This window comes from Neoarius graeffei, chromosome 12 (genome assembly GCF_027579695.1).
Source record: "Neoarius graeffei isolate fNeoGra1 chromosome 12, fNeoGra1.pri, whole genome shotgun sequence".
NCBI classification, from domain to species: domain Eukaryota; kingdom Metazoa; phylum Chordata; class Actinopteri; order Siluriformes; family Ariidae; genus Neoarius; species Neoarius graeffei.
Genome location: NC_083580.1, coordinates 73,083,828 through 73,098,537, shown reverse-complemented (window position 1 = coordinate 73,098,537; position 14,710 = coordinate 73,083,828). Strand labels below are relative to the sequence as shown.

The window sequence follows — 14,710 nt, the reverse complement described above, 5'->3', positions numbered from 1 at the left end:
CAATTTCTCGCAACTTTCACTTCCTCCCGCAATGTAATCGCAACAAAAACCTAAAAAACACCGCAACTTTCATCGCAATTTTTTTGGAAAACCCCCACAACATCAGACATTTTAGTCCGCAACAATCACAAAAAAGGCCCGCGAGATCCTGGGGGGACTGGAAAAAGAAGGAAGTATGACCACGATTATTTAAAGTTTGGATTTTCATGGACTGGATCTGAAGATGCTCCACTGCCACAGTGTGTTGTCTGCCAAGAGGTGCTAGCTAACAATGCTATGAGATGTTTAAAATGTGTAAAACAAGATGTTTTAAAAAGCACAGATGTTTAAAATGTGAAAAAGAAAAAAAGAAAAATGTGTACAACAACCATTTTTTTAAAATACGAATGGAACATTAAGTATAGCAACAACAAAAATTGTAAGGGGGGGCGCTGTTGTTTATTTGCTCTCTGAGGGGGGGCTCACTCTCCCACACTTTGAAAACCCCTGTCATAATCAATTAAACAAAATTCTGACATTGTGTTGAAGTTATCTGTCTGTGTCACTGTAGTAAAAGAGTCTGGGTGCTAAACTGGCCTGCCTGCAGTCCAGATCTGTTTCCCATTTAAAACATTTGGCACATTATGAAGCGCAAAATATGACAAAAGAGACCCCGAATTGTTGAGCAACTGAAACTGTATCTCAGGCAAGAATGGAACAGCATTTCTCTTTCAAAACTACAGCAATTGGTCTCCTCAGTTCCCAAATGTTTAGAGAATGTTGGTAAAAGTAGAGGTGATGCAACACCATGGTAAACATGACCCTGTCCCAACTTTTTTTGAAATGTGTTGCTGACATGAAATTCAAAATGAGCATATATTTTTCAAAAAACAAAATTTCTCAGTTTCAACATTTGATATGTTGTCTTTGTACTATTTCAATGAAATATAGGATTTCCATGATTTGCAAATTATTGCATTCTGTTTTTATTTACAGTTTATATAGCGTCCCAACTTTTTTGGAATTGGGGTTGTAGATAGATAGATAGATAGATAGATAGATAGACAGATAGATAGATAGATAGATAGATAGATAGATAGATAGACGGATGGATGGACAGACGGACAGATAGATAGACAAACAGGTAGGTAGATAGATAGACAGGCAGATAGATAGATAGATAGATAGATAGATAGATAGATAGATAGATAATGGTAGACAGACAGAAAGATAGATATAGACAGAAAGATAGATATAGACAGACAGACAGAGAAATAATGACAGACAGACAGAAAAATAGATAGATAGATAGATAGATAGATAGATAGATAGATAGATAGATAGATAATGGCAGACAGACAGAAAGATAGATATAGACAGATAGATATAGACAGACAGACAGATAGAGAGAGATAATGACAGATAGATAGATAGATAGATAGATAGATAGATAGATAGATAGATAGATAGATAATGGCAGACAGACAGAAAGATAGATAGATAGATAGATAGATAGATAGATAGATAGATAGATAGATAGATAATGGCAGACAGACAGAAAGATAGATATAGACAGATAGATATAGACAGACAAACAGATAGAGAGAGATAATGACAGACAGACAGAAAAATAGATAGATAGATAGATAGATAGATAGATAGATAGATAGATAGATAGATAGATAGATAGATAGATAATGGCAGACAGACAGAAAGATAGATATAGACAGATATAGACAGACAGACAGATAGAGAGAGATAATGACAGACAGATAGATAGATAGATAGATAGATAGATAGATAGATAATGGCAGACAGACAGAAAGATAGATACAGACAGACAGATAGAGAGCAGACAGATAGATAGATAGATAGATAGATAGATAGATAGATAGATAGATAGATAGATAGATAATGGCAGACAGACAGAAAGATAGATACAGACAGACAGATAGAGAGCAGACAGATAGATAGATAGATAGATAGATAGATAGATAGATAGATAGATAGATAGATAGATAGATAGATAGATAGATAGATAGATAGATAATGGCAGACAGACAGAAAGATAGATACAGACAGATAGATATAGACAGACAGACAGATAGAGAGAGATAATGACAGACAGATAGATAGATAGATAGATAGATAGATAGATAGATAGATAGATAGATAGATAGATAGATAGATAGATAATGGCAGACAGACAGAAAGATAGATACAGACAGACAGATAGAGAGATGACAGATAGATAGATAGATAGATAGATAGATAGATAGATAGATAGATAGATAGATAGATAGATAGTGAAAGAATAAGTAAAGTCATTTGATAAATAATGACAATGTGTAATGTGATTGCTGCAACAGCTTGCCACTCGCATGGTGCCATTTGTGCGTGTTTATATGTCTGTATGTGTGTTAATTTTGCAGGTTACATGGTACAACTGTTAAAATACACCAATTAAAGACACTAAACTGCTTCAGAAAACTGTGTGTAATTATTTATTTTGTACTGGAGCTGATGTGCTGATGATGAGTTGAGTAAGCTTGACTTCACGCGGTAGGACATCTGTAACAGCCACTTACTGCCTCCTGTGGCAGGTTGCAGTACTACAGCTGGATCAGCAGCAACACGAATTATCGCGAGAGTTCGCGAAGTACTCCATACTGGACTGTGTTTCAATGACATGCACACACGCACCTAAGGGAAGTTATGGCGGAGATAAAAAGCGGTGCTTTGCAAATACCTTGTTTGAGTGTAATAATAGCCCGATTTAGTTTGGTCTCGCCGCTTGTTTTGAATTGTTAGCTGCCGAAGTGATCAGGTCGCTAACTCCTGAAGCCCCGGGCCAGGTAACTGAGCAAAATGGCACTGTGCGGTTTGTTGTGGTTTTGGGTTCAGCGGCAAAACAACACGTTTATCCTTCACTTAACCTCAAATCACTCATGAGATTAACACGAATCATTAACAAGTTTGTTGTATTGTTAATTATTATCACCACCATATTTGTTTTTACTAATGTCATTGTGAGCTATAACATGACATCATACTGCACTGTGAGCTGCTAGCGGTGGCTAAGCTAACAGTTACACTAAAGAGCTGCACTTGTTTCTCTGGGTTTCACTCAGCTCCAGCACAGGCGACAGAAAACCATTTCTGAAACTGTTAGAATGATGAAATGAAATAATTGAAGGCCTCATCAGTAGAGACCATGAAGGTTATTCTATGTCGTTGCAGTGTTCAGCACTGAGAGTTTACTCCTGATATTCTCTTCATTTTTGCCAAAATGGTGGTTGGATTTACTGTAACTTGTCTGTTTTATTAATTATTGTTAAATTATGTATGTGGCTAATTTGCTGTCAGTAGGTTTGGTATTTATGTTTGACTTTATTTTATTATTTGTCTAGTTTCTGTTTTCTAGTAGATTAATTGCTTACAGTTTTTTATGTTTTGAATGGTTTGTCCTGAGTGTTTTGATGCCACTCCATCTGTGTAACACCTCCAGAGCAAACAAATAGGAGGAGGAACTAATGGGACTGTGCTATAAACCCCGGTCCCTCCAGCTCTCATACGAGTTTGACCAGTCCCACCCACTGCTGCGCGAAGTTTGACCAATCCGTCCCGCCCACTGCTGCGCGAAGTTTGACCAATCCGTCCCACCCACTGCTGCGCGAAGTTTGACCAATCCATCCCGCCCACTGCTGCGCGAAGTTTGACCAATCCGTCCCACCCACTGCTGCGCGAAGTTTGACCAATCCGTCCCGCCCACTGGTGCGCGAAGTTTGACCAGTCCGTCCCGCCCACTGGTGCGCGAAGTTTGACCAGTCCGTCCCGCCCACTGGTGCGCGAAGTTTGACCAGTCCGTCCCGCCCACTGGTGCGCGAAGTTTGACCAGTCCGTCCCGCCCACTGGTGCGCGAAGTTTGACCAGTCCGTCCCGCCCACTGGTGCGCGAAGTTTGACCAGTCCGTCCCGCCCACTGGTGCGCGAAGTTTGACCAGTCCGTCCCGCCCACTGGTGCGCGAAGTTTGACCAGTCCGTCCCGCCCACTGGTGCGCGAAGTTTGACCAGTCCGTCCCGCCCACTGGTGCGCGAAGTTTGACCAGTCCGTCCCGCCCAGTGCTGCGCGAAGTTTGACCAGTCCGTCCCGCCCACTGGTGCGCGAAGTTTGACCAGTCCGTCCCGCCCAGTGCTGCGCAAAGTTTGACCAGTCCGTCCCGCCCACTGGTGCGCGAAGTTTGACCAGTCCGTCCCGCCCACTGGTGCGCGAAGTTTGGCCAGTCCGTCCCGCCCAGTGCTGCGCGAAGTTTGACCAGTCCGTCCCGCCCAGTGCTGCGCGAAGTTTGACCAGTCCGTCCCGCCCACTGGTGCGCGAAGTTTGACCAGTCCGTCCCGCCCACTGGTGCGCGAAGTTTGACCAGTCCGTCCCGCCCAGTGCTGCGCGAAGTTTGACCAGTCCGTCCCGCCCAGTGCTGCGCGAAGTTTGACCAGTCCGTCCCGCCCAGTGCTGCGCGAAGTTTGACCAGTCCGTCCCGCCCAGTGCTGCGCGAAGTTTGACCAGTCCGTCCCGCCCAGTGCTGCGCGAAGTTTGACCAGTCCGTCCCGCCCAGTGCTGCGCGAAGTTTGACCAGTCCGTCCCGCCCAGTGCTGCGCGAAGTTTGACGCTTGATCAATTCCCTAAAATAATATATTTTTATTTTTAAAAAATAAATAATTTAAACCACACCAAACGTGTCCAGGATAAAGCAGTTACTGAAGATGAATAAAAGAGTCAGTGGTTACATTGTTTGGTGGCATGGTTTCTCTCTCTCTCTCTCTCCCCCTCTCCCCGCTCGCTGCCGTTGGGCATTTCTAAGATGTTGACTTGGATTCGTTGTACTTGGTGAGTTAAACACAAGTAGTAGCCCCGCCGCATTAAAAGATTGAATTAACATTCTGCTGTCTGTTAATTCACCCGTCTTGGTATCTGGGTAACAGAACTAAAGTGTGTGTTTGAAACAAACGTAATTCCCATCGCATCGTATTTCACTTTCATCCGTGTTTTTGCAGTCGTGCCACACTGAAATACCATCACTACCATTAATTTGCAGCTTAGCCTGTACTGAAGGGTGTGGTTGTAATCGGAGAAGGGTATGGAAGCGGGCGGTGTGCTGTTAAAGCGGGGAGGGCAGGTCAATGTTCGTCTAGTGTTCTCACATGATGTTAGTCATTCAGGTTATATTGCTGTCAGATCTGTGCAAAAACACCCCTTTGATAAGGAATCATTTTAAACATCATATAATGTAGTTTAGTGCAGTTTTAACGACTTGCCTCTTTTGCAGTCCTTTCATTATCCCACAATGCTCAGTGTGCGACCTTCAGCTTGTCTGACTCAGCAGGATCCTTCCCTGTAGCAGCAGCAGTACCTCAGGTCTCAACCCCCTGCACTGGTAAATACACACTACTGACTTTGTTGCTTTCGCCGCACATACTGTACCTGGACGACCGCTTCGGCACAGGATCACCTTTTTTTCTGAGAGAGGGTCGATGTTCAGGAGTTACTTATCGTTCATAGAACATCTCAGTGTCCTGTCTACAGTTTTTACAGGATGATGATGTCACTATCTGGGATAACATATCGCTCCTGCAACTGTTGTTTACTGTTTTGTCAGGCGTGTTCCCGGCACTTGTGATATTCCTGCTAATCACTATTGATACAAGCGTCAGGAATCAGGAGCGGAATTCCACTTAGCACTACTGAACCATAAGTAATCGTGTTAAAGTAACGCTGACTTTTGGAGTTTGACAAACATTTTCAAGATTAGTAAGGACTTACGGGGTATGTTGTAGATTTCATAAGAAAGGAATTTTTATTGATGTACACAACATCAATAAAAATTCTCCACGTCGAGAGGAATCAGCTGAGGTGGCTCGGGCATCTCTTTCAGATGCCTCCTGGACGCCTCCCTGGGGAGGTGTTCCAGGCATGTCCCCCCGGGAGGAGGCCCCGGGGAAGACCCAGGACACGCTGGAGGGACTATGTCTCTCGGCTGGCCTGGGAACGCCTCGGTGTTCTTCCCGAGGTGTCTGGGGAAAGGGAAGTTTGGGCTTCCATGCTCAGACTGCTGCCTCCGCGACCCGGCCCCGGATAAGCGGAAGAAGACGAGACGAGCATTCGTGTTGGTTTTATAGGTCAGTATGGGATCCAGGAACACCAGGGGTCTGTGAAGAGTAACCACGGGGTCTGCTATTTTGGGAAATTACTTATAGTGGTGGAAATCACAACACCCCAATATCCAAGCGGTTATATACCTTACTTGGTTTTAACATTTATTCTAAACTAAAACAAGCCTATGAATGTGTTGTGTTGGTGGGAAAAGGACTAAAAACCTCTCGCCGGCTCTTATAAACAGACAAAGTATCACGATACTCGTTTAAATAAATCTGTACTGGAATTGATTTTATAGCTAATGTCATCTAGATAAAACCACGATATTTTTCCTTCACGATAGTCACCGTGTCAGATTAGTGCCATAAATTCTTGCCATGTCTTGGTCAGGAGACTTGCAACACTACAAGTTTGGTCTTCACCAGCCATCGTTCATGTCTTTGTGTGTCGTCAGGGAGGAGGGTCAAGAAATCGTCGATCATGGCTATCAAGGAACATGTCGTAGAAGTTGTAAGATTAGGTGAGAAAATGCAAAAATTGACATGCTAGACTTTTCGTCAGGGTGCCACGGGGCGTCCCAGACACTGCATCGGCCCTGCTCGTCGTTCCAGATGTTCATTTTCAAGCCCGATGCTAAAAATTTACCAGCCAACTCAAAATCAGGCTGATTTCCTGTCCCAAGGTGTCCATGGCTACAAAAAGTTTCCGAACCCCTGCATTAGGCTTCATTTTGTTGTGTATTGTACTGATTTGTGTGTAATCTGCCTTTCACAGTCAGTGCGTTTGCATGCACATAGAGAAAATCGAATTTCTGCCGTAGCTCGACTGAAATCGAAGTTCTAAATGCCATGGAAACACCTTAGCTCGGCTGAAATCAAACCCAACTGGATTTCTCGTAATCGAGCTACGCGACCTAGATTATGCGATTGTAGCCGAGCTACGTAGTCGAGCTACTTACTTCAGCACTGCCCCTTCCGGAAGTGACGAGTGACGAGACCACAAGCGGGAAACACAACAGCCTCGGTCGGCATGACAACAGTAGTAGAAACGTGCACTTCTGAAGCAATGAGGAGATAGAGTTCATGCTCATTCAGCTTAAGGAGTTGAATATACACTGAACAAAAATATAAACGCAGCACCTAAAGATTTTATTTATTTTGTACATCCGATACTGATTTTTTTTTCTGCCCACATCAAATGATAGTATAGCATACCAGTAAACATTTTTTGAAAAAAAAAAAAAAGTGTCCCTCTACTCAAGTTCTGAGCAGTGCCCAGACTTGAGATAATCCATGATCCAGTCGGGTGTGACCATTGCAGACAAAAATTTCACTGAGTAATGCATGTCATGACCATCCTTTATGTGGGGCCAATAAAAGGCCACCCTGAAATGACAAAAATGTTCAAATGTCAAGATGCCACAGATGACCAGAATCAACCGGGAACGAGCCATTGGCATGCTGCAGGCTGGAATGTCCATCAGAGCTGTAGGGCGTCAATTGGGGGTGCATAATTCCACGATAGTCCGCCTCCGACGACGATTTCAGCAGCATGGCACCACAGACAACATGCCGCATGCACGCAGGCCACGTGTCACCACTCCAGCACAAGACCGGCATATCCATCTGACCCACCTGCGTGATCGGTGCCGGACTGCAACACGGACCGCAGATGAGACCATGGGGAGACACAATCGCAGGGTCAGCAGTCAAAACTGTGAGAAACCGACTCAGAGAAGCTGGCCTCCATGCACGTAGACCTCATCGAGGATTGGACCTGACTGCTGGGCGACGACGTTCTCGTCTGGACTGGGCTCGGGCACATAGAAAATGAAAATGAATTTCTATCTGAACATTTGTATTTCATAAAATATGGACCGCTGCGTTTATATTTTTGTTCAGTGTATATATATAATATATCTCGATGTTGCTGTCCTTGTCGTCGTTCTTCTTGTGAACACAGAACTGATAACTTATTTATACTCTTGAATAGCTCTTCTTCATGACGACAACCGGAAGTGTACCAACACGATGGGGCGTGTTGCGCCACCTGTGGCTCGGGTGCACAATGTACCTCACACAATAGCTCGATTTCCTTGTGTGCATGTAGGATTGGATTTCTCTGGCACCCCTGCTGGGACCCTTAGCTCGATTACCGACAGTAGCTCGATTTGGATGTGCATGTAAACGCACTGAGTGAAATGTGATTATCAGTCCTGTTCTGATTTCGGCTACGAGCAGTGAATGTTTTTGAATTGTACATAAGTGTGTGTTTGTAGCGGTCGTTTAGCTGATTAGTGATTACTTGAAGCAGGTTTGCTGATTGCACTCGGCACTAATTCAGTAGCTGTTAAAAACGTGCCGGAGATGATTTGCTCTGCATGGTGCACTGGAAAGTTTAACATTTTGTCTCCTGTACCCACACAGGTTGGAGCCAGTCTGCCAGTTCCTGCCTTTTTCCACATTTCTGCGAAACACAATCTGTCCCAAGTGGCCATGGTGTCCAGACCTGGAGACATTCCAGGTAAGAGTGGACTGATTTTGCTGCCGTTTTGTTCCATTGTTTGTATCAACAAATTTGTTCAATTGGAATAAAGCTGGTCTTTAGATATATTAGTTGGTGTAGCATTTGAAGGCTAATTAAAAGCAGTATTATACATAATACGAATTTTTGTTAGAATTAAATAACAAAATTCGCCGAGAATGCAGAAAAGCAAAAGAGAAATGGATTGATGATCAATGCAAAGAGCTAAAAGACCTTGAGAAAAAGAACATACGAATGATGTACACAGTTATCAAAACAATGTCCAACAAACACCAAGTTCCCGCAAATACAGCTTTGAAAGACAAAAATGGGAATGTGATCATTGAACAATCAGACATTGAGAAACGTTGGGTAGAATACATCAAAGAGCTTTTTGATGACTGCAGAACTGAGAATGTTATGGTACAAGATGATGATGATGATGCTAACGAATCAGGGAAAATATTAGAATCAGAAGTTGAAGAGACCTTACGGAAAATGAAAAATGGCAAAGCACCAGGTAATGACAAAGTTCTGAAAGAAACAATCACTGCTTGTGAAGACTTTGGCATCAAGAAAATCTGTGCTCTCCTAAACAAGATTTACGATAATGGACATATCCCCAATCAAATGAGAGAATCAGTTTTTATAGCAATTCCCAAAAAAGGAGACCCACTCAACTGTGCTAATTACAGATTTAATTAGCCTAATGAGTCCTATCACAAAAATTATGCTTAGAATAATAATGCAGGCTTTCGTCTAAACCGGGGAACAGGGGCGCTGCGCCCTCTTACTCTCGGCGTGCGCCCCCTTACCGAAATGCCGATTGAACCCCAAGTCACATATGCTACTGCACAACATGCAATCTTTCTCAAAATGATTTTTTCTCCGTGAAAACATCCCAGCAACACCACGTGACAATGTGTCTAATCATCAAATACGTTATAATTACTCCAAAAATATTCCAATCATAGTAGATACACCGCCAGACGGTGCAAAAACAATCCGAATTGGCGTTTTCCAGACTGAGGCGCCATGTTGTTTAGATGTTTACTTGTCGCGGCTGCTCTCGCGAGATTTGACATGGGTTACATACAAGGTCGGCTGACTTGTAGAGCGAGATTTCTCGAGACTGAATGGCCTTTCACCCACCGGCGCGGGAGCTTTTGACAGAAGTAGTTCGCGAACTGTTTTTGTTGACACTTGGGCATTTAAAGATGTCATCCCGCGGCACGAAACGGAAGAAAGCCAAAGACTATCCGGGGCAGAAGAAGATAACTGCTTTCTTTTTCAATGTTGACAGACAATTTGTTACAATTTCCCTCTCAGATAGCCTCAGAATGTCCCATTGTAGCCTCAATTTTTCAAAGGCTTCGCACGGCGGAGGGGGGGGATGGACAACCGGTTGTCCATTCCCCCCCCGCTTCGCTCCCTCGCCAAGGTGAGTGCCTTCATACTAAATTTTTCTAGAAAAAAACCCTGATAATGAATCGAGTAAGAAACAAGCTCCAACCAGAAATAGCATGGGAACAATTTGGATTTCGTAAGAACAAAGGAACTCGGAACGCCATCTTTGTCATGCACATGTTAATAGAAAGAGCCATTGAAATGCCTACTGCGCATTTATAGACTACGAGAAGGCATTTGATAAAGTAAAGCATGAATTTTTCATGGAAGATTTGAAAGCACTACATATTGACTACAAAGACAGAAGAATATTGAAAAACTTATACTGGCACCAGACTGCTGCCATGTCAATTAATGGAAACCTTAGTGACTGGGCTCCTATCAAAAGAGGTGTCAGACAAGGATGTGTCATGTCACCTGATCTTTTTTTCATTGTATTCTGAGATCATTATGAGGAAAATAACAGAAGAGGGTGCAATCAAGATAAGTGGTGTTCTGGTGAAGAGTATCAGATATGCAGATGATACGGTACTTTTAACTGAAGACAAGGACAGTCTTGAAAGAATGTTAAAGCAGCTGAAATCTGAAGGTGAAAAAAGAGGACTGTTTTTATAAATAAAAAGAAGCCCAAAACTATGGTATTCTCTTCAAATACTGAAAACCCAAAGTGTGAAATCATTCTAGATCAGACCTGGGCATTTTCCGGCCCGCGGGCCGCATCCGGCCCTTTGGTTCATTCTGACCGGCCCGCGTAAGGTTAATTAGAAATTACAAAATAAACGTATTTTCTAATTTTACCTCATGCATGGACTGAATGTGCATTGCTTTTATTTTGAAGTTGTGTTCAACAAAAACGCAATGCGCGCGACATGAACATGACATGAAATCCCACGAAACCTAATCCCGCGATAACTACTTCCGTAATTTGTCCAGACCAACCACAAACTTGTACGTCATCCTTCAAACGGTCCAGCCAATCACATAGTGTGACGTCACCAGCAGGCGCCGGAGCCCGAGCCGATCTGTAGATCTGATTCCTACACCGAATGGACTGATGATCATCTGTCAGCTGTGCTTCGCATCTCCACCTCAGACATTCAACCTGACTCTGACGCACTCGTTAAAGACCAACAGAGACGAGATTTCTCTCACTGAACAAATAAAAAACACCAAATGAGGTGATTAGACTACAAATGTGGGCATCATTATTATAATATGATGCATCTTGTTTGATATTTGGAGGAGAAAGACAATATTGTGGTGTCTTTATTGTGTTTTGGGGTGAATGTGACTGAAAAAAAATGGTACAGACGTTCACATTTTGTTAACCATTGATTTGGGAAATTTGATTGAATAAATGACATTTTTTGTAAGGCAACCTCGTTTTTTCCATACTCTTACCAGTCTTAGCAGCTTGTAAAAACAATGATATTTATTGCTTTATATAAAGAAATACAATTAATATTATGCAGAATTTAGTTCAGCCTTTTGGTCCGGCCCTCTACAAAATTTTCTGTTTCTCATGTGGCCCCATGGAAAAAATAATTGCCCACCCCTGTTCTAGATGGACAAAAACTACAACAGACGGAGTCTTTTGAATACCTGGGATGCATGCTTGCCCATGATGGTAGAAGCACGGTGGAAATTAGAAGACGTATCGCCATGGCAAAGCAAGCATTCGTGGAAAAAGGGAATATCTTTACAAATAAAACCCTCCCAACCAAATCAAAGAAACGATTCTTAAAGTGTTATGTCTGGTCTGTATTGTTATATGGATGCAAATCCTGGACTATGAGCGCGGCAGTAAAGAACCAGTCAGAAGCTGCAGGAATGTGGTTTTATAGGCGCATGATGAAAATATCATGGATAGATCAGAAAACCAATGAAGAGATTTTGAAAATGGTCCAGGAGAAAAAGTGCCTGTTGAGAACTATCCTTCAGAGACAACTTAGATTTATGGGCCATATTGTCAGAGAGAACCAACTGGAACGACTGTGTATCGAAGGACGTATAGAAGGTAAAAGAAAGAGAGGCAGACCTAGGAAAGCCTTCACAGAAGACCTGACATTGGTGACAGGAAAGATGATCATTGACCTGCTGCATTTGGCTGCTGATCGTAGTGCTTTCAGATTATTGGTCGCCAACGTCAGATGCTGACATGGCACTTTACGACGATTATACATTCACAGCATTTTATCCAGGTTAACTATTTGCTCGTACAAATAGTTCAGGGTTTAAGAACACAATCAAGCTGGAGCCCTGTTAGAGATGTTAGTACAGCAAGAAAGCACATCAGTCCATGATCGATTTTATTTTATTTATTGATTTGAATAAGCGCTTGGTGAAGAGGTAGGTCTTTAGTCTTCGTGTGAAGACGGTCAGTGATTCAGCTGTCCAGACAGCCAGGGGGAAGTTCATTCCACCACCTGGGTGCGAGTCTTGATGCATGTCTTCCTGGTACTCTGATGCCCCTTTTCCACCAAAGCAGTTCCAGGGCTGGTTCAGGGCCAGTGCTTAGTTTGGAACCGGGTTTTCTGTTTCCACTGACAAAGAACTGGCTCTGGGGCCAGAAAAACTGGTTCCAGGCTAGCACCAACTCTTTGCTGGGCCAGAGGAAAGAACCGCTTACGTCAGCGGGGGGGCGGAGTTGTTAAGACCAACAACAATAACAAGACCGCGAAAGATCGCCATTTTTAAGCGACAAGAAGCAACAGCTGTACAAACACGAAGTCCTCCATTATTATTATTGTTGTTGTTGCTGCTGCTTCTTCCGTGTTGTTTTTGCTTCGAAATTCGCGCCAAGGTTTATGCAAACGTAGCGACGTAACTGACGTATACAGCGACGTAATGACATGGCTTCCCTTAGCACCGCGAGCTATGGAAAAGCAAACTGGTTCTCTGCTGGCTCGCAAGTTGAATGAGTTGTGAACCAGCACCAGCACTGGCCCCGAACCAGCCCTGGAACTGATTTGGTGGAAAAGGGGTATGAGAGATCGTGAAACAAGGCAAGCCATGCTAGAGGCAGGGACAAAGGAACCTGGTCCGATGGAACCCAGGGAGTGAGTTATACAAGTCCGAAATGATCATTTGTTGTTAGAAATGATCATTTGTTGTAAAGGTGAAAATTGCACACCCGAGTCAAGATAGCTATATGAAGACAGAAGGACAGCTGATTGGACACGGGCCGTTCTGTAATTTCAAGCGTCAACTCTGCCAGTCATCGTCAACTCTGCTATAGTTCAACTGGGCAACCCATGAACAGAATTTATGATAACAGAGTTGACGTTTTCCCACCATTTTGTGCTTTGACTCCACATGCTAACCTCAAACTAGCTCCCACACGGCATGCACTAAAACAGTTTTATGGATTTTAATAGTGTTATCGTTTTAAAAAAAAAAAAAGAGATTCAGTCCAATATCACATTAACAGAGTTGATGAATAATTAATCTACTGTTGGTGTAAAAGCCTCAACATTTTGTTCAAATTAATGACCGAAGAAACGTACCTCACCGCCTTTCTGAAGTTTCCCGCAAAAGGAAGTGTCATCACTCGGTGCAGGTGTCACGCGTGTTATTAAAAGTCTTTGTGGGTTTTATGCAGATTTATAACAGAGTTGACAAGACCATTGGGACGGATAAAAGTGGGGTTTTTTTTTGTTTGTTTTAATGACTTAAATTTCACATAATGCAGAAAATAGACTTTGTATGCAATTGATTTTATAACTGTTAATAGAATAAGTGCCAAAAAAAACGGACTGTTTGACTAAATCACTTCGTGTTTATTCGAGTTGAGTGGATGAATCAGGAGTCGAAGACAGCCATTAAAGTGCATATCCTGGACCAATTTTTTTGTTTGTTTGTTTTTATATGAAAATATGTCCCTTTACACACTCATCCAGAAGGGTAATTTTGCACAAGGCCATCTGTCTACAGCAGAAAAAAAAAACGCGTCTGGAAAAATCCCAAGGGAGTCTGGAGCCAGATTCGTGACCTCACCTGCGGAAGCGCCAGCAGGCTGCGAGAGCTTGCACAGTTTCAGTGCACAGCCTGTGTAGACCAAGTTTAGCAGCTAGCGATTTTGCATTGAAATATGGAATTATCACCTGAGCGCAATGTTACTTCACCTTTGGATGAAGAATATAATGAGATGTCAGAATTATTTCTTACCCTGGCAACAGTCAACTTGTGAATTGCCGATTTTCTTGGTCTTTTTCTCGGCTCTGCTTGGTCCTCGGCTTCGAGGGCCTCAGTGGACGCGGCACTTCGCCTTCTGCCAGGGGAGACGAACACAGCTGGCTCCTTGGGTGACGCTGACACAGATGGGAGACAGTGTTGCTTTGAGCATTCTGACAGATGGAACTACGTCTTTTTTCAGATCAAGTTGCCTCGCGAAGCCCATTTCCCACTGCAAATAGTTCCGAGTCATCAGGCCTTGTGAAGTGAGCACTGCAAATAATGTTGTAGCATGTAGCCAATTTTTCCGGGTGCCTCGCACGAAGCGCTTCCATTTCTCTCTCGTTGTCCGGTCTTTTGGGAAACGATGAGTACTAATCCCATCAAGATTGGTGTTGCTACACCCTCCTACGATACGTCTGTTAACCATTTTAATAATTACACGATAACGTTGAAGAAATTTGCAGAAAACCACCAG

At 43.1% G+C, this 14,710-nt stretch overlaps 1 protein-coding gene across 5 annotated transcripts in view; it reads left to right on the top strand.

The window, feature by feature from the left end:
- The first annotated feature begins 2,637 nt into the window (after positions 1-2,637).
- Positions 2,638-14,710, top strand: part of kiaa1191 (KIAA1191 ortholog) — a 37,294-nt gene continuing 25,221 nt past the window's right edge. For 2 of the 5 annotated variants that reach the window (XM_060936378.1, XM_060936374.1), the window contains exons 1-3: positions 2,638-2,834; positions 5,303-5,410; positions 8,556-8,652. In XM_060936378.1, the coding sequence (XP_060792361.1) occupies positions 8,625-8,652 (28 nt within the window). In that variant the 5' untranslated portion in view covers positions 2,638-2,834; positions 5,303-5,410; positions 8,556-8,624. Of the gene's footprint in view, positions 2,835-5,302; positions 5,411-5,908; positions 6,153-6,583; positions 6,650-8,555; positions 8,653-14,710 lie in introns of all 5 variants that reach the window. The other 3 variants (XM_060936376.1, XM_060936375.1, XM_060936377.1) reach the window with 3 other exon arrangements.